We start from the raw sequence: 20,742 nt of genomic DNA, 5'->3' as shown, positions 1-20,742 counted from the left end.
TGAAATTTTGTTAGTGTTTCATTGTTCTTATGAATTCTTCATGGCAGCATGTAATTTAAAAGATTCTGTGATCATGTAGGTGAGTATCCAGGGCTCTGGAACCCTGCTAGTCAAGCTGGACTGCTGAAGAGAAATAGCCCACATTTGGATGGTCAGGCCAACTTAACATTTCATAGTAGGCATAGAATTGAAAGAAAACGTGACTTCACTGGAATCATGTTGATGTAATGCCTCAACATGGTAGCATGTAACAGCATCAGGAATCTGTGAGAGGAACACATGCAGCATAAAGAGAAGGTGGATGTGCAGGGTGGGAATTTTTGTCATCTGGTCAGAAAAGGAAAAATAATTTTCCCAGGCCTCCTATGCTGGTACTATATTGATTTAAATATTCTGCCTGTCAAGGGAAGAAGGAACTTTAAATGTCTTCAAGTATCTCATGGTTTTAAACACTTCCTCAGGAGGGAGTGTGCAGTGACCCTTGTCTGCGAAATCTTCATGGGTCATTTCCCCTTCCCAAGGTTATTAAAAAAAAAAAAAAGATTGCTTGACTTCTCTTTTAGGCTACCTCATAGGAGCAAACTGGAGTCTCTATTGGCCTTGAGGGACTGGTGTTTCACAGTCTTTCAGAGGTGGATAGGTACGGAATAAATTGTATTGTGCTGACTTTTTTTTCCTTATTATAGGGAAACCTTATGTCACGTCACATTTTCACATTTTCTTTTGCATTTTCCTGCTTTTTTGACTGATGATAGGCATCTGGGTTGCAATAATGAGCAGCCATTAAATCAAATATGTGTATCCAGGTGTTCACGTGATACAGTGTCAAGCTGTGGTCCTGGATGCAGATGGCCATCTTCAGGGGTTGTCACAGTTCTCATGTCGTCTGGGGTGTGTGTGTCTCTCAAGAGTAATGGCAAGCTGTCCCACTGTTGAGGGCAGTGAATCAGAATTATGCTGTCTCATTAGTTGATGTACCTTTCCTATAAGTTGCACAACTGACACATTTGACAATTATCTTTTGGGCAGAGAGATCACGTTCTTCAGTTGCTTTGGTCAGATTTTCTGAGAGGAGATAGTGGTGAAATAGGCACTGGCACCAGACTGCTGTTGCCTCACACTGTAGTTATGACTGATGCTGGTTTCTGCTTGTGACCTAAGACAGACTTCTCACTAGTTCTGTCATTATTTCCATAGTTCACGTAAAATGGAGGCCTCAGTAGCAGTACCTCACAAGATTGTAGTGAACCTGAAGAAGTAGAGATGTTTAGGGGGTGAAAAAAGGATTTTCCGCTTCTATTTGTGAGAAGTGTATTTATCTGTAGTTATAAATTATGAAGATCAATGGTCTTGTTGTTCCAGATGTTACACACTTATGTGGCAACTACTGTATGCTGAGACTCAGAAGATCAGGTCTTGCAGGCAGAGGCTAGATGAAACCCAGAGCACAAAGCCTTTGGCAGGCCAATAGATACATGGTGAATAACAGTCTTTGCCTTACATCCTAGGTAATGCTCACAGAAGTGAATTCAGTGGATTAGGGTTTGTTAGGAATGTTGTGCTTGCCTCTGCTGGCCGTAGGCACCTCCTGATGTGTGTAATCATCTGGAACTCTCTTCCTTCCATCTTATATCATAGAATAACCTGAGTTGGAAAGGACTCACAAGAATCATTGAAGTCCAACTCCTGGCCTTGCACAGGACAGCCCCATAAATCGCACTGTATACCTGAGGGTATTGTCCAGATGCTTTTTGAACTCCTTTGGCTTGGTGCTGTGACCATTTCCTGGGGGAACCTGTTTCAGTGCTCATCCTCTAGGTAAAGAACCTTTTCCTAATAACCAACCTAAACCTTCCCTAACACAGCTTCAGGCCATTCCCTCAGGTCCTGTCACCTGGAGAAGTTGTAGACCACAATGAGGTTTCTCCTCACTCTCCTCCAGGCTGAACAAGCCAGGTGACCTAAGCAGCTCCTCGTATGGCTTCCCCCTTCACCATCTAGACTTCAGCAAAGCCTTTGACACCAACTCCTATAGCATGCTCCTGGAGAAGCTGGCAGCTCACAGCTTGGACAGGTGCAGCCTTTGCTGGGTGAAGAACTGGCTGGATGGCTAGGCCAAGAGAGATGGGGTGAACGGTGTTGCAGTCAGTTGGTGTCTGGTTCTAGTGGGATTCCCCAGGGATCAGTGTTGGACCCAGTTTAATATCTGTATTGATGATCGGGTGAGGAGATCAACTCTACAGTTAGTGAATTTGTGGATGACACCAAGTTTGTTGCAAATGTCAGTCTGCTGGAGGATAGAAAGGCTCTGCGGAAGGATCTGGACAGGCTGGATCAATAAAATGCTTGAGGTTCAACAAGGCCAAGTGGCAGGTCCTAAACTTTGGCCACGACAATCTCATGCAGCACTGCAGGGTGAGGGCAGAGTGGTGGGAAACCTGTCTGGCAGAAAAGGATCTGGGGATGCTGGTCAGCAGCTGGACATGAGCCAGGATGGCCGAGAAGGCCAGTGGCATCCTGGCCTATATTAGAAGTAGTGTGGCCAGCAAAAGGAGGGAATTGATTCTCCCCTTGTATTCAGCGCTGTTGAGGCCGCACCTTGAGTGCTGTTTTGGGCCTCTCAATTCAAGAAGGACATGGAAGTGCTAGAACAAGGCCAGGGAATGGGAGTGGAGCTGTTGAAGGGTCTAGAGGACACCTGTGAGAAATGGCTGAAGGGGCTGGGGTGTTTTGCCTGGAGAAAGGGAGGCTCAGGGTGGACCTTATCACTCTCTACAACTGCCTGAAAGGAGGGTGTAGCCAGATGGGGGTTGGTCTCTTCTCCCAGGCAACCAGTGACAGGATGAGAGGACACAGTCTTCAGCTGCGCCACGGAGGTTTAGGTTAGAATTTCTGGATGTTAGGAAGAATTTTTACACAGAAAGGGTGATTCGATACTGGAATGGGCTGCTCAGGGGGATGGTGGAGTCACCGTCCCTGGAAGAGTTTAGGGAAAGATTGGATGTGGCACTTAGTGCTCTGGTTTGGTTGACGAGATCATAGGTTGGACTCAATAATCTCAGAGATCTTTTCCAATCTAACTGATTCTGTGATTTTTTCAACCCTCCTTTGGATGCTTTCTAATAGCTTAATGTATTTTTTTATGTTGCAGTGCCCAAAGCTACACTCAGGACTTGAGATGAGGCCACAGCAGCACAGACTAGAGTGGGACAGTCACTCCCTGGTGACTAGAGATGCTGTGCTTGTTGCTAAATGTCATTTTTAAAGTGTTTCTAATGCCACAGATATCTTTCTAGTCTAGAAACAAATGTACTCCTCTTACCCTTTCTCAGTTTTACTTTCTGGAAGGATGGATGTGGAGTCAAGGATCACATTTGTGTATTCCACTTTCGTATAAGTGTGAAAGAAATTTACTTCAAGCAATTGCTTCTGCTCTTGGAATATTTATTTTATTCACTGTCTGAAAGTCAGTGGTTATAAAAAAAAGTATTTTACATTTCAGTTTCATACTGTTTCATCAAAAAAGTAGTGGGACAGAAAAGGCTTGAAGAAAACATTGTTACATTTCAAGCTGAGCCATGCATTTTCCAGCACAATATGGATCTTAGTGTACAGCTAAGAAATCCCTTCACAAGTTAGTTGTGGAACTGGTATGTATAATTTAATTATTTATTTGCTAAATTATTATTAATAAAGAAAGAAATATTTTATTAGAAATACTGGCTATATATTTATTTAAATAGACCATACCAGTTTCAAAGTAGTAGAAAACCCATCCAACACTTCTGGAAGTAGACAGACTGTTCAGAAATTGTGCCCCATTCTTAATATGCTGCCTGCAGTTATTAAAGAACTTCAGAAAACAAGGTAAAGGACAATAATTTGCATTGCTACTCTGAAAGATTCTCAGTTGAAGCATGAGTTCAGAATAATGGTCACATTGCCTTGCAGTCACAGGAAATCTGGGGAACTCTGCACCAGCGTGGGTTGGAACAATTGATACCCTCTGATGCATTCCCTGTTGATTTCTACTGATGAAATTAAAAGGCCTTATTTGTTTCCTCTCATGCTTTTCTTGCTCTGCAGGAAGAAGACTGTTATGTTCAAAATAGTTAACAGTCTGAAATTACCTTCGCAATTTAAAAACAATAATGTAGTGCCTCAAACTGTGATAAAGTAAATATTGAGCTGCCCTTTTAGTTTTGTATATTATATTTCTATGGCTATATATGCATTTTCTGTACCATTTACACAAGGGGATAAAAAGCATTAAACAGGGCTTCAGCATCAAAGCTGTAAGTAATGCAAAGCTGAGTTCCACGTTATGGTAGCTCTCAAGAAAACTTCTTGAACCTGGAGACAGATCAGTACACCCTGCCAACAGATTTACCTTGCTCCTGCCACTCCATACGCTGAGACACATTTTTTTCTGAGCCAATTTTGAATGCAAGTGTAACTTCTTTCAAGTACTATATTTATTGCAAGCTTCTGTTTATTCCTGGCAACGTTCCTTTGTGTTGAGTTCCTGTCATTGCCTGTTTCTGTGAACTTCAGTTGCCTCACTTCCTTGGTTGCTTTCACACTATGTGATGTTGTTCTTGTGTCCTGTCCCTGTCTCCCTCTCCCCATCCCATTCCTCTTATGAAGTGTCAAAAGGACAGTTGGTAGCTGAGAACAAAAGATGACCTTCTGAGCCATGTATATTGTGCAGAGAGTTATTTAAAGAGTGACAGGTGGTTTGTCCTAATAGCATTATTTTTTCTTTCCTTCCACTTTTATAGTGGCCTCTGGGCTTTCCCATCAAGTTGTAGGATTTCTTAGCCTTTTCAGGGTGTGTCATATTTTGGCCATGTACATTTGACTTGACCCCAATAGAGGAGTTTTAGAAAAGACTTTGGAAAGCAACCATATGCTTCTTGTCTTAGCTCATCTTGTCCTTCTTTATTCAGACAGACCCTAATGAAATGAATCTCTTAAAATGATGAATATCCAGGAAACAGATAATAAAGAAAACCTATGCCAATTGCAACCAATATTTTTATGTGGGATGCCTCTTGACATTGTGTGAGAGCACAGGAGAAGTAATTTCCACAGGTAATTTCTTTTGCATTTGATACCCTGAAGTGTCTGCATTCCTGCTAGAGCACCTGTAATGATATGTCTTGGGATTTGCATAAAAGATTGTTGAATTTAACATGATCTTCGGTCATACCTGTGCAACAGGTAGCTTTATTCAACATTAAAATACCTGGAGAAACACTAGACTGCTGAAAGATTGGCTTATTCAGTATTTCAAATCAGGTTTATAAGAAAATATAAGTATTGAGATTTTATCAGTATGACAAATTAGACATATATATGTTCGTATATATATATATATATATTAATAATAGAGTATTAATCTCTCACTTATGTTTCCAACAGATCATATGTGCATGGTTGCAGAGCAGCAGTTCCCATTTCAAACTCTGGTTTTACTTGCTTTTGTGAATTGTATGTCAGGGCAGTTCTTGCACAGTTATGTGCGACTATCAGTGAAACTTCAAGTTCTGCAGGGAGGCAGCTGTTTGGTTAGTACATAACTTCCAATGGAGATCTGTCCTGATGTAGAGAAATATTAGATGATGGTAATTGGCAGGATTGTCTTTAAAACGAGATACAGAGGTAATCTCTTGACATGAGGTTTAACTTGAGGTCCTTATACATTCTTTTTTCTTATGAAAATTATGATTGAGAAAAATGAGGTTTTGAATAAACATCACAAATTTTGAAGAATATACACAGTATTGCACTGTTGTAATTGCTGGTTAAAAGGTGCATACAGTAGTTTTATCTGTTAAAATAGGAGTTATTCTGAGAAAGTATGGGAGCCATTCAAAATATCTTACTATATGCTGTCAGTAACAGCATCTTGAAGAAACATTCAGACAAGGGAAAATTGTAACATTTCATTCATATATTTACACAGGATTTTCAGAATTGTTCTTAAAACATGTTTGGAGAAAGATGGAGTAGGGAGAACACAACAATTCATATGCTGCTTCAGATTTATTGAAGTAGTTGCAAGACAGAAATTCAGTGCTTCTTTTAAGCCTTTGGGAAAAATATCAGTGAATAATAACTGTATAGAAGAAAAATAAACATTGAGAACTGTTTTTCCATTTCACAGAAAAAGTTTATATACTTGACAAAATTACAGGACAGTTACCCTGTCATGTATCCCAGTTGTGAATTTATGTATGGCTGTGAATCTCATTTTAAACTCCTTTTTTAGTGTCAGAATGACAAAAAAGGAGAAAACTCTTATCCTAGATCTTCACTAGAACCTCTTATTATCTGCTCTCTACTCTTGTTTTACAAAAAGGAGAGTTGTAAAAGGAGAGTAGAGCATCAATAATAGGTTCTAGTGAAAGTCTAGGATGAGATTTTTCATATGCAATATCTTGAAGAAGGTTGTGATAAAAAAATTGGGTTTTTTTTCCTCAGTTTTCTTATTTTCCATTACTCTCTCCTGCTTTGTTTATCTTCTCATGTTCTTTCCAAAAGCCTTTCAAACCTAATTTTCCTCATCCTTCATTTAATGATATTTGCTTCACCTCTTGCTCTGTCTCTAACCTGGTTGGTTTCCTTCCCATCTGATTCTGCTGATGCTAGGAATGATCACATATGCTGCTACCATGTATGGAGAAAAAAAAGTAAGCAGCTACTTCAGGCAGCTACTACAGCTAAACTGAACCTCTTTTTATCTCCCTAAATGTTAGTTTAGGTGGGAGTGTATGCCAACTGTTTTATTTTGGGGTCTTGGTAACACTTTTCAACACTGACCCATTTTGCTTCTTCTATGAATCTTCTAATGAGAGATGTCGTGGCATCAGTCTTTCAAGAAAAAAACTGAGCTTTCCTCATCTTAAAAGAGCTACTGGAAAGTTTTTGTACAAGCTATCTAGGCCAGCATGCAGTAGTCTCCCGATTAAATCTTTGTTGAGTATCTCAGAGCAAAGAAAATAGAGGTGTGGTGCATGGTAATCTGAATGGCTGTTTTACCCTTCTCTGAAGGTATCCAGAATCTTTTGGTTGAGAATAGGTGAAAAACATCCTGTGTTACTTTGTTATGAGCGATAAGAAAATGCAAAAAGCACATTTTCTTATGGGCAGGAGGATTTGTGAGCGCTGACCTGTAAGCCTTTATTCAGTACTTGGTTTTTCACATCTTTCCTCACTGACCCTTGGGGCAGTCTGGTTCTTTCTAGTTGTAAACCCTCTCTTATATTGCTGTGATCTTGTGAGGATTACTGCAGCCATAACCATAAAAGATCTAGAGCACAGTGATATGAATTGATAGAATAAGAATTGGGGGTGCAGTCTGTGATCTGCCAGGGGAGTACCTGGGGTATCTGTGTGCACCCTACACTGTTTGCCCAGAATGGGTGGGTTTGGGCTCATTGTAAAACATGTACTTTTAATGTGATCTTCAGTCTTCTGCAGTCAATAAGGCACATTTTCAAATGAAGATTCAAGAAAAAACTACACAGGGAATCAAGTCTATTTATTAGTCCATCTGCTAATAGCCTGGAAAGAAAAGTGTTCTATTTGTGAAAGAGATACAGCCATCAGAGTGTATTATGGAGTTTCATCTCTGTGTGTTTGGATGCATGACAATTTTCCGATGTGTGGATTCTTGCTCTTCACAGTACATTCTGGCTCATTAGTAACTAAGACAGAGATTAATGCTTTTCTGGAAGAAAAGTATGTTCCTTAAAAGGATCTAAATTCTTCTCTCATGCATGTACACAATAATTTTCAGTTAACTCAGTGTACAGCTTGGCACGTCCCAGTGACCATGGTCCAGATTAATGATTGGTACTGATACTCTGCTATGTATATCTTGATTCTTTTTACTGGGGTGTCATGTATTGTATAAACAGGGAGGCACCCATCTGTGTGAAATCATTAATTTAATTTCTAATGTGAGGTTAACACTATAAAGATTTGTCAGCAATTTTATTTTTCAGTGGGACATCAAAAATAATTGAAGCCATGTCCCTCTTTAGCTATTACAAAATCCTGGGTGTGGCTGGAGCTGTGCAAACCCAGTGGGCTTCTGTTAATTTAATCCATCTGGTTATACTGCAAATCACTAGTCAGAAGGCTTCTTCTGTTGGTATAGTCTGTTTCCATTTTGTTGCTCTTCCAGTATACCTGTCTAACCTCTGCATAAGAAGCTTATAGGTTTTGATTGTAATGTTTTTCAAGATGTGTGGCTTCACTGTGCAAAAGCTGGAGACTTAAACACAGCAACATGCTTTTAAGGAGAAGAGTACAGACTTACTTATGGTTGTGTTTGCTTAACAATGAAAGGATTTTTTATTCTCTACATGCTAGAATGTGCAGTACCCCTATGTTTTGAGTGTGTGTGTTATCTTCTTGAACTTTTTCACCCAAGCTTCTTAAGAAGCTTGAAGTAAAAATTGCCCTGTCCCTAATCCTTAATATTAGAAACTAGAGGAAGGAATAGAGACCCATAACAAGTCTGACTCAGCCATTTAAAGGACAGATAAAAAGGAATTTAAAAACAAAATGTTCTCTAAATGCTTATTATTTCTTTTAGACTTACTCTTTAAGAAAACAAACTAATGTTTAAATAAGCAGTTTGAATATTCTGTTGAAATGTAGTTATCCTCTACTTGGCTTTAATTGCACTAATCCTTTTGTAGAAGAGTGTGGAGGTATCTAACTCATCTCTTTCTTTTTTCCCCTTCCTAGTTAATGGTGTAATGACGCTTGGATTTGCAGGTGAGTCTTACCTCAAAAATTCAGGCTTTTGTTTCTGTTTTGCTAATGGTTGACCTTTGAGAAACACTTCCATCCTATCTCATCTCAATTAGTCAATTGTCATGTATTTTTTACAACTGGTCTTATCCATTGGCTGTATGCAAGAGGGTGTTGTAGTGTTTTGTAAAGGTGATTCTCAATATATTTACACAAGATTTTCTGAATTGTTCTTAAAACATTTTTGTTTTAAGGTGCAGCCTTAAACAAAAAATTGCAGAATTATCCATGATTTTGAACTCTTTTGGTCAGGGTTTTAGGCAGAAACTCTTGTTTCATCAGATTGGGCTCAAATGATTCTGATGGAGGTTTTTTTCCTATGACCCTGCAAAATATTGGAATTTTAAGTACAGACAAGCAAAAATACCAATGGCATCGAAAATCCTTGTAAACATCCTTGTGTGAAGGGTCTGGAGTAAATTGTCAGCCCATGAAACATAGTGGAAGAAAAAATTATACTGTGTTGGATTTGGTTTAAATCGTAAGATAGCTGGCTGTTTAGAATACCCTGCCAGAAAAAGCAGCTTTGCGTAACTTTTGTCAAAGCATCAGTGCAGGATTTAAGTTGTGAGCTATGCAATTTTCATATGTGGTTTGAATTCTGCACAGCTTTAGCATTCCTCTGCAGGTCTGTCTGTGGAAAGTGTAACTGGTAACTGCTGCAGCTGCCCGATGAATTGACAGGAACACTTAAGTAGGCAGGATCCATGTTATCATGTCAACTTCTCATGGATAAAATTATGCTGCCCTTGTGTGGTAATTTTCACCATTTCTATCACTGGTGAGTAATTGTAGTTATGACTTTTTGCCAATATGGATGAAGGTTTCATGACAGCTTTAAGAGCACTGACAGTCAGATATGAAGGAGTAAGGATTGTGTCCCAGTGAGTGAGCCGTACACCTGGAGAAGTTTGCGGTCTGTAGGAAATTAGACTTGTGGTTTCAGGTGCAGCACAGGCTGTCCTGTTGTGGGCCTGCTGCTCTTGGCAAGTATGTGAAAGCAAGGTGTTTATTTGGCCAGATGAGATGGTTGTCCTTTGTCATACAGCATCATGGAGAGAGTGACCACCACCTAAGGAGTCAACTGTGATACCTGGAGTGCAATTGCAAGGTGCTCCTGCCCAGGCTCCAAAGGAACCAGCTCCTTCCTGGGTGAAATGATGGTCACTCAAGCCTCTTTTACAATCAGATGCCTCATTTCTAATGGAGATACTCAAGCTTCTGAGTATCTGATGGCTGGGTTATGATGTGAAGCCTGAGACCATTCATCTTGCCTTAGAGTTCAGGGTTTTCTTTACTAGATGGTAAGGAATGGGGCCATGAGGACTTCTCTTCTTACCAAGCAAAGTCCTGCCTGATTTTGACCTCCGCTGGCCTCAGGCAATGTATTTGGCTGCTACCACACAAAATTAGAACTATCAGCTCTTTGCAGCAGTGATAGGATCCTGCTTTCAAAGTAAATAGTAGAAGCAAAAGAAGTACCTCCTCTCCCTGGTGTAAATATTTTTTTCACTCTCCTCAGTGAAAATATTTTTTAGGAGTAAATGGTCTGTTCTCCTTGGCTGTACTCTTAAAAAAAGCTGTTCCTGCAGAATTCTCAGGGGGATTCCCTGATGTACCAGTTTGTTAGGGTTGCAGTTCTGTTCAAGTAAATACATTTCTTGGATTTGAGCTGCTGTGAAAGGAAAAAATGACACAGTTTTTTTTCTGACTAATTTAATTTAGGCATTTGTATTAAAGATGTTAATATACATATATTTACAGGTAATTTTCAATGTTAATGCAGTTTTTATACAGAATAATGGTCAAAATAGTGGCATCTGTAGAGGTAAAGCAAGACGTTTAATGGCTTGATCAAAACAAAATGTTTCAGGCTTATCAAAATCAAACACATTAGTCTGAAGAGAATTTTTTCAGAATTTCAATTTTATAACAAATATTTATTAACATATTTATTTATTTATTAAAATATTTATTAATGTTATATTTATAACAAATATATATTTTATAACAAATATTAAAATATTATCACACAGGCATGTGCTGGATGATAAAAACATTTGACTGACTAAATATACTGAAGTTGCCATTATAGGTTGAAAAAGTTACAGGCTTGCTCAAGTCAAGGTTAACTCTTTCTTTGCAAGTAGCTATATGCTGTAATTTCAGCATTTGATAATTGCAGATAATTCTTAGAATTATAGAATTGTTTATGTTGTAAAAGGCCTCTATGATCATTGAGTCCAACTGTTACTCCAACACTGCCAATTCCACCACTAAAATTTGTCCCTAAGTTCCGCATCTACACATCTTGTAAATACCTCCATGGTGCTGGCTCAACCACCTCCCTGGGGAGCCTGTTCCTCCCCTTTTGGTGAAGAAATTTTTCCTAATATCTAGTCTAAACCTCCATTGGCACTTTGAGCTGTTCTGATGCTTGTTACCTGGGAGAAGAGACCAAACCCTGCCTGGCTACACCCTCCTTTCAGTAAGTTGTAGAGAGCAATAAGGTCTCCCCTGAGCCTCCTTTTCTCCACATTTAACAATCCCAAGGTCCCTCAGCTGCTCCTCACAGGACATGATCTCTTTAGACAATTCCTTTAGTGGCTGTACTAAAGAAAAAGCTTTGATTGTGGAAATTCACACCCTTTAGCTAGTAAGACATACAAATATTTCCAATGTTAAAGTAATTTCACAGTAATATAGGTAGTCAAATGTGATGCATGTGTGTAAGCTTGAAAAGTGCTTTCTACACTGAAATGTGGGATTGGGAGATCCAGTTAGCTTTCAACTAAAAATGCAAATGGATGGTAATGAGTTAGTATGAGTAGTAGCTAAGTAAGATTAGAAAAGTTATTAGATAGGTTCCTCTACACTAGGTTTAAAAGGCAGTACTGTATATGGTAACCTTTAGTTTTTTTATACCAAGTTATGTTTTTAACATATTTACGTAAATATGTGTTTTGTCTATTTTCTAGAATTGCTTAGAAAATTAAATGTTAAGCTTATGAGAATGTAACTGGCATGTTGAGCTGTGTGAACAAATTTGTGTGATGTGTTTGTGCTTCTGTTTCACTGTTTGTGATTAAAGATGCATCTGATGTTTTCTAGGTGCACGTCAACAGACTGAGCTCTGCAATGAATCTCTCATGTTAGAAAAGTTGCCTGCCTGTGGAAAATCCTTTGAAGAGATGATGAAGAAAGTGGACTCAAGAAAGTGGTGCAACCTTACAGAATTTATCATGTAAGAGTTAGTTTTGGTTTTAGTAGTTCTCCCCTAATGCATATAAAATATTTGTGTTCCAGAATATAGAAAACCTTCTGTATTTTGTTGCCACTTGCAGAGGGCTAAGCTGTAGTTCTTAAGCCTGGTAGTAAGGCCATGTACACACAGAGACACCTGGCTCTTAACTCAAACAGCGTGCAAAATAGTCCACTTTAATGAAAACTAACCAATGGGCTATTTAATACTAGCTGCTCTTGCATTACCTCAGACAGTTGTGTTTACATTTAATCTATATTTCCGTGCCTTTTAAGCAAATGTTCCATAACTAATCTCTTTTCTGTGAAACCACTAAAGCAATAATGCTTTTAGAATCATGCTGTTCTCTCGACAGCAATGCAGTTCCCTCCTCTGATTTCCTTTTCTTCAGTAAGATGACACTGTTTCAGTAATTCAACTCATGTGAAATTGCCCTATCCAAATTTAAAGTGAATTGTCTGATTGAACCTGCTGTCATATACTTCTTTGCCTGCCAGCTAGCATGGAGAGAGCAAGCACCACCCATTCTGTTTGGATGTCTAAAATACTGCAAGACTGACAGTAGTGAGGGTGGCATTATTATTCTCTAATCTCTTTTTACTGTTCCATAGTTACAAGAGTTATTTAAACATCTCTCTATAAAGCTGCACACTTCAAATTCTGATCTGGGAAAAGCTCACAGGGTTTGTGAAATTGGTGGCATTTTTGGCTTTGTTGAACATCTGCTTCTTAAGACCACGTCTGCTCATGCATAGTGCCTTGTTATCAGAAGTGCTGAGTACCCTCTACTCCAACTGAAATTAGAAGAAGATGCAGGTGTTCAGCACTTCAGAAAACAAGAGTCAAGTGAACTAGAGCTGGTATGGTATGAGCCAGCAGGAAGCAGAACACTTCCTCCATTTGAAACTGTGCTGGTGTTGTTTCTGGAGTCTGCTGTGGAGGCAGAATAGCCCCAAGCGAGCTGTCACCACACATGTTAGAGTGTCATTGAGCCCCAGATATGTTCTGGTGGGATCAGTGGTCTTGTGTCCTGTTTAGTGTCGTGTCATGTGGTGCAGACTTTAACTAGCTGATCACCAACAAACTGGACAGATAATGAAGTGTTAGACTGCAGTGCTGTGTTGCATCAGTTTCCCATGACTCCCTTAGCACCAACACCTGTGTTGAAATACCCCACCTGTTAATAATGTTTCATAATCTGACATAATACTATCAATTTAGGTGCTATTTCTTCTTAGCACATTTATTCATACACCTTGACGACTTTAAAATCTTGCAATCTGTTAAAAGGTAGATTCTTAAATCTTACAGCACTGGAGTGAAAGATGCACTCATGCAGCTCTCTCCAGCTGTGGGGAAGAGTAAGAGAAAGTTAGCTCTTCTAAATCAGTTTGCAGAAATTGCAGTCAAACCTGACAAAGAAGTGTGTGTATACAAAAAAAAAAGAAAATCCTTGCAGTGCTGGTACTGCTAAATTTATTTAATAAATATCTGTACGTTATGCAGCAATAAATTTAATTTTATAACTCATCTATATGAGTTTAATTTATGTTTTATTTATTTTGAAGGAAACACTGTAATTTTGCTCCATTTTATCTTCATTATAATTGTTTTAGAATAACAAGATTTCTTTTCTGATATCTTATTTGAATCAATAAGAGACCTCAACTAATGGGATTTCTTGCAGCAGTGAAAGGTACCTATAGGATCCAAAATATTAGACTGTATCTTTATTAATGCAGGTGAAAAATCAGGCAGCTTCTTGAGAGACTTCTGCTAAAATTTATTCAAGACTTTACATATTATGTGCAAGAATTTTTCAAGTTTTGGAAGTGACTGAAGTCTCTGAGTTTTCCTGACTTTTAATTAGAGTTAAGAACCCACCTTGATTTTATCTTTTCCAGTTGTGCTCACTGTTTGGTGTTGTTTTCATTCCCTGTACAACAAAATTTTTCTGAAGAAGTTGGTCAGTCTCAAGCTTTGCTCATTTTTCCTCAAAAGCAGTACCAGACAATTCAAGGCTCTTACAGAAGAAAAACCTTTTACATTTTAAACACTCTATATATTTTCTAAAAAACCTTTTTTTAAATGTTTCAAGTTCTACTTTAGAAGAGGGTAGCAGGAGGAATTTGTTTTGAAATTTATCTCTTGAATCAAGCATTAATCCAGCATTAGAAGTCTGATTACAAACTTATCATTAGGGTTCATTGCACTGAAGAAGCAGCAAATGTGCATCTACCTTTAAGATTTTTACTTTTTTAGAGAATAGACATTGTTATTTGATATCATGCATTCTATAAGAAGCATATAGAATCACAGAAGGGCCTGGGTTGGAAGTAACTGTAAAGATCCTCTAGTTCCCGCCCGTCTGCTGTGAGCAGGGACACATAGAGGTTAATTTATTCCAGTGCATTGGAAGAACCCTGAGAGATGGGACAGAAACACGTCTTTCTTTGGAATAATCTGACAAATGAATGAAAAATTGGTATATCTATCCATAGGCACTTAAATTCATATATTTAAACCTGTTAATATTAGTTTGTGCTGATTTTATATCTAGCCTCCAGCAGTAACAATTAATCAGTCTGGATCAGATAGTGGGTTAAAACTGTGAGTTTTATGTAGAAGAAACTGTTTCTTCATGCAGTGATTTCTACATGGCACTTTTCACCTTGAAATAAATCTTTGTAATTTATATTGAAATGTAACAGTTAATGGAAATCTGCTAACTTTTTAAATTCCTTGTGTTGTGGAGGAGTTTTTGCTCTTTGGTGTAAATGGCTGTCCTTTGGTTATGGGTTTGTAAATAACAATTATCTGTAGTGCTTCACCATTTGGCCAAACATTTGTGAGAGAATTTGCAGTGACTCCAATGTGCTGTAACCTAATTAACCTGTAAGATTTTCTGACATCTCTGACATTCTTAACAAACTTGTGTTCTTTAAAAAGCAGCCTATTCATTGATTTTGAACAGATGAGGCTTCTGTGTGTGGCAGCTAGTACTGCAAACCAATATGAGAGTTTTAGCCTCCACAGCTGATACTGATCTTGCTGGAAACATAAGATGATCACATATAGACAGTAAATTCTCAGGTAAAGTTTTACAGAAGCACTGTTTAATGGAAGTTTCCCTATTAATTTTTGCATATTTCTGTGAGGATTCTCAGTTAGTTAGGATACAAGTACTCTGGGTCAAATTGTCCAAAGGTATTTGAAAGCTGAAATACGATGAGGGATCAAAGTGAGATTTTAACATCTTTTAAGTCATTTAGATGTGGTAGGGTTTCAGTGGTTCTATCTTGGACATCAGAATATGAAGGCTAACTGCAAACAGCTTACAAGAAAGGTAAAACCTTCCATACACAGCCATAGGTGTTCATTGATGAAGGGATGGAGTTTGCCTAATTGCAGTTTTGCTGAGGCCTTTAGATTATTAAGAGATGAAAATACAACGAGGTTGTTTAAAAGTTATGGTGCATGGCAGGTGAATTAGCAGAGACTAAAGTGTGGGTGAAAGCTATATGGGGAATTAACAAAAGCAAATACACTTTTCATTTGCCAGAAGATTGGAAATTGCAGGAAGGTTTTTATTTTTCATGTGTAATATTTCTGTTATGTCTGCTTATATTAACATCTATGTTAATAGTGCTGCATTACATGTAATAACTATGCATTATATTTCTTTATTATCTTCTTAATATTTAGCATTTACAGCTGAATATGTAAAGTCAACTACTGTCCACAAGCCAAAATTCATTATTAACAGTCAGACTTTTTTTTGTGTGCTGTGATAAATACTGGTGTGGGACTGCAGCTGAGAGGCCAGGCATGACTAATTCCTGAAGCAAACAACCAGATGAAGACGGAAGTGCCCAGAATTGTCTTACATGAACCTGAAAAAATGTTCCTTATTGTAATTGCTTAGATTACTTTCTATTCTTAACTCATGAAACAGTTTTTCAAATACTTCTGACTGGATCCTGGAAACAATTTAGCTAGAACAAACATTCTCTGATCAAATCTGTGTGTGTCTCCTAGGCCTAACCCCTATGGAAATGCAGGACCAAAATGTACTAAAGAAGATTTTCAATGGCTTGTTATGCTTTTGGCCTGCTCCCAAGTACCAGTTTTCTCTCTTCTGGATCACCATTTTCCAAATATTTCTGAGTGTAGTTACCAGCATTTCAGTAATTTTGAGGCCAGAGAGATGGCTGTGGCCATGTATGCACTGTTGCATAATACAGGCCATGTATTCTACCCAATGGTCACTACTCTAAACCCTGTAAGAGTGAGTATACTATGGAAAGGCATCAGCTCTTCATTTAAAAGATTGCTGTTGATCCATTATATCTATAAACAGATTGTGTCATCTGTTACAGGTGAGGCATTCTCTTATTTCAAGCCAATACTGTTGTTGCAGCACTCATCTCACAAGTTGCTAAGATTGTATACCTGCTACTTTGGGAGCTCCCATTCAGTCTTTCTGTGTTTACCAGCCAAGGAATTTGGTTTAGAGTCCAAGGGTGAAATAGCAATTTGCGTTTTGGAAGAGAGTTCTTGCAAAGAAGTGCATTGTAACACAGGTCAGATCTGGGTGTTCTGTTTGAGAAAAAGAACGGATTGTAACAAACTTCTTCCTCCAATCTCTACATTTCTTTTTATAGCTCTAGGAGTCCCTGATTTGCTGTGAGACAGTGGCTCTCTGACGTTGCTTTACAGTACCTGGAAGATGTTAAAAGTCTCATTTTTCTGATGTTTTAAATTTCAGTTCATAGCAGAATAGAAGAGGGCAAATTTTTTCTTTAACTGTACATCTGAAGCAGATTCATTGCAGGTATGTGTGTACCTGATGAAATTCTCTGCTTTACTGTGTGCATGGTCCGAGGTCTGTGCCCACTGTAAATAACTGTTCTTTTTTCTGTACAGCCTTAGTGTAGTTTTCCCACAACACTTCACATGAAATGTTAATTCTATAAACAGTTTCAGTCCCATTGAAGATGATGAGGGAGTCCATCCATGTTCTGTACAGATGCCGAGGATTTGAAAAAGGAACTAAGGAAAAAATCTGTATGACTACATTTGATGTAATTTGGAAAAGTAATCCAAATTACAATTGCACAATTGCACATTGCACAATTTTTAAGTCAGTGGGAGTTTTGCCTGTTACAATTTGGCCCAACTAAGCTAACTGTAAAAGTGCCTAGTTTTCAAAGAAACTTAGTAAAATATTAAATGAAAGAAAGCCAGATCACATTTAGATCAATGGGAAGGCAAACTGTTTAAGAAAAATGTGCAGCCCAAAATGAAATTACATGCCCACACTTCCTGAAGCTTGGAGCTAAGAACCTCTGCTGGCTGAGTGTGTATGTAAGAACCCTCCAAACTGAGTAATTTTGTTTGTTGGTTGTCTGAGTTTTTTCATTTTCCCCACTGGCTGCTGCATGAAGCCTGATCTAGACACCAATCACCGATTGCATCCAGCTGCTAATGACAAAACTTCTACAGAAGAGGAATGTACTGTGAAAACCATAGAATCGCTGAGTGGTTTGGGTTGGAAGGGACCTTAAAGATCCTTTGGTTGCAAGCTCTGGACAGGGACATCCTCCACTAGACCAGATTGCTCAAAGCCTCATCCAACCATTCTCTCAACACTTCTAGAGATGGAGCATACACGGCTTTTCTGGGCAACCTGTTTTAGACAATAAAGAATTTCTTTCTAATATCTAATCCAAACCTACTCTCTTTCCGTTTAAAGCCATTCCCCCTTGTTCTGTCACTACTATCCCTCTCACCTCTCTTTAGTCCCTTTTGGGTACTGCAAGGTGCTGTAAGGTCTTCCTTCACAAAGCCTCTTCTTCAGGCGTAACAACCCTAAATATCTCAGTCTGTTTTCAGAGGAGAGGTGCTCCTTTTCATTTTCCTTTTTAAAAATGTGGATTGTTTCCTCTTTTCCAATGGAAACTTCACCCAACTGCTGTGACTTCTCAAATGTGATGGATAGTGACTTAGCCACTTCCTCTGCCAGTTCTTTCAGGACCTTCAAATGCCTCTCATCAGGTCCTGTGGACCTTCAGGTTCCTTACATATTTTTGAACCTGATCTTCTCCTATTGCGGGTAGTTCTTCATTCTCCAAATTCCTGACTTGTTGTCTGCAAGTGACTGGAGCATTTGCCAGTGAAGACCAAGGCAAAAGGGTCATTAGAGTACCTTGGCGTTACCATTTCCTGGGTAACTACCTCTTCCGTTTCCTTCCAGATAGGGTTGGCATATTCCCTAGTATCAAATCTCAGTATAAATCCCTAGTGAAAATCTCAGACAAACCAGTGGGTTTGTTTTGCAGCTGAGGTGAGCCAGTGATTTGTGTGAGCTAATATGTTCCATGGTATTGGTCTCACAATTAAAAAGCTGACACCTTTAGTTCATTCTTTTAAATATTATCAGAATAGTCTTGATTCTGGATTTTTGTATGTGATTTTCTCACATGAAAGGCAACCTGGAGCTGCTGGAAACTGGATGTTTGAGTGACCAGCACATTTAATTTTAGATCCAGAACAGTACTGATTAAAGGGAGTCCTACCATTCCTCATTTGTGTCATGTTAGGAGGGTGCTGTCTGTGTTTGTGTTGGGATTCATATGCCTGTAGACAGACAAGTACGTTGGACCTTGGCAAAGTCATTATGAAAATGCTGCAAATCACAAATGTGCTTGCACAACAAAAGGCCATCATATTGCCTGGTCTCTGGGTAATTTTCTGCAATTTTGTTACCAAAAGTTCTGTATGGACCTGAAAAATAATGTCATCTTTTCCCCTGAAGATCTAACTGAGAAGGGGAACCAAAATCCCTTATTTAGCCGGCTGCAAGTCCTCACAGATTTGTTAGTCCAGATTTTATAGAAGAAAATACTATTTGTCATCTCAGTGTCTCTGTGATGGAGGGTTGAATAAACCTGCACTTTGTGTGGCCTCATGTCAATGTAGCTGATTTAGCATCTAGTCTTCATTTGGGTATAGGAAAAGGACTGGTGTGGTAGAAGAAGAAGATGATGCTGATATTTATGATATTATGATATTTATGATATTTATATTTATGATGCTGAAGATGAAGGTGATGCTGATATTTAATATTTCTTACTTGCATATTTCTTTCACCTCTTTACCTCTCAAAACTTACAGTAGTTTTGTACTAAAAAAGCCATCTAAAAACTCATGGCAGCAATGGCAAAACCAGGCTGGTAATTGTTATCCCGAGAACATACTATTTTTCTTCTGTGACTCATGCCTTTCTTTTCAAAACAAAAGCAAAGCAGCTAATAAATCAGTTAGGTGTGAGGAAGTAAAACAATGGAAAAGAATGTCATATTTGAGCACCTGTGTTGCTATCATGCTGGTAGCTGACAATAGCAATTTTTCATTGCAGAAATAATAATGCTTGCCATCTATTGTTTAAAACATTGGGAATGAAAGAAACCTAAAGTTTATAAAATCTCATGGAGTAGCCAGGTACAGGGCTGTGCTGAGAATGTGGACAATCATGTACTGTTTTGGGATCAGCCATCCTAGTTGCTGTGAGGTTAATGCAAAGGCACGGTGGGTCCCTTAATTAATGGTGCTGTAGAAGAATATCTTCCATAGGATATCGATTTCAGATCATATTTTCATATGAAATCTATTGGCTTTATTTTGTATTGTGTAGATAAGGATATGTCCTGATGAGTAAAGTGGCTAGTTTGAATTCAGACACCAGGGCTCAACATGAGAAAGGAGTGCATCATTCCTGTGTAACTGCTTTTCTCCTGATAGATGCAAAGGCTGAATTATGGTTCTTTAGTGCATTATAGCTTTCACCTTTACTATGAAGGAGAGGCACAGTCTTTTTATATAATATGTGGCTGTGAAAATAAAGTCTATATTTGATAATTCCAGGTAAGGTATTGGAAAGGCTTTGGATACTCATTTCTAATAATTTTTCTTTCTTTAGTGGAGAATTACGGCAATGTTTTTCTTAAACTGTGTTTTCCGTGGCTGTCTTACCTGATGCAGAAAGGTGATGAAAAGCAGTCATGAATGTTGAATTTTTAGTGAATTACTCTGACTTCTGAATTATAATGTTATATTAAGAACACAGATATTTCTAAATTCTGTGATGACCTGCAGACCACTTTGCTTATAAATGCCAAGCCATCAGTTTGTTCTGCAGCATGTTATAGGCATAGCTATGCTACAAACTAGCAAAGCCTTATCAGTTTTTTGTCTGATGAGATTTCTTGGGATTTCATTTTAGACACTGAAAAATCTTGCTTGTTGCAAACAAAACCTTGCTTTGAAGAGCTCACCTGAAACCAGTAAATGGGTTTATTGTAGAGGATAAAGAGAAATTTGCCAATATTTTGGGAGGCTGCTGAATTAAATACACTCACTACCAAGAACTCAGATTTGGTGAACTAAAACTATGTATTTGTTATTTATACCACAATACATGTTGTAGTCACAGTCTACAAAAGCCACCATTCAGGGATACCAGTGGAGTGGAATGGGGAGAAGAGAAAACAATTGGAATTTCTTATTCATCAGGGATAACTGTTTCTTTCTTTGTTAAGCCATGGGAGACATTGGGTCTTTTATTAAAAAACATATAATGACCATATCAT

At 38.4% G+C, this 20,742-nt stretch overlaps 1 protein-coding gene across 2 annotated transcripts in view; it reads left to right on the top strand.

Moving 5' to 3' along the window:
- RAMP3 (receptor activity modifying protein 3) overlaps nt 1-20,742 on the top strand; it is a 49,540-nt gene that overhangs the window by 8,873 nt on the left and 19,925 nt on the right. The window contains exons 2-4 of one of the 2 annotated variants that reach the window (XM_038129871.1): nt 4,950-5,094; nt 8,764-8,793; nt 11,941-12,073. In XM_038129871.1, coding sequence (XP_037985799.1) covers nt 8,775-8,793; nt 11,941-12,073 — 152 coding nt within the window. In that variant the 5' untranslated portion in view covers nt 4,950-5,094; nt 8,764-8,774. The remainder of the gene's footprint in view (nt 1-4,949; nt 5,095-8,763; nt 8,794-11,940; nt 12,074-20,742) is intronic. The other variant, XM_038129870.1, reaches the window with a different exon arrangement.

Source organism: Motacilla alba, chromosome 2 (assembly GCF_015832195.1).
Source record: "Motacilla alba alba isolate MOTALB_02 chromosome 2, Motacilla_alba_V1.0_pri, whole genome shotgun sequence".
In the NCBI taxonomy this organism is placed as follows: domain Eukaryota; kingdom Metazoa; phylum Chordata; class Aves; order Passeriformes; family Motacillidae; genus Motacilla; species Motacilla alba.
This window is presented reverse-complemented; position numbering and strand designations above follow the sequence as displayed.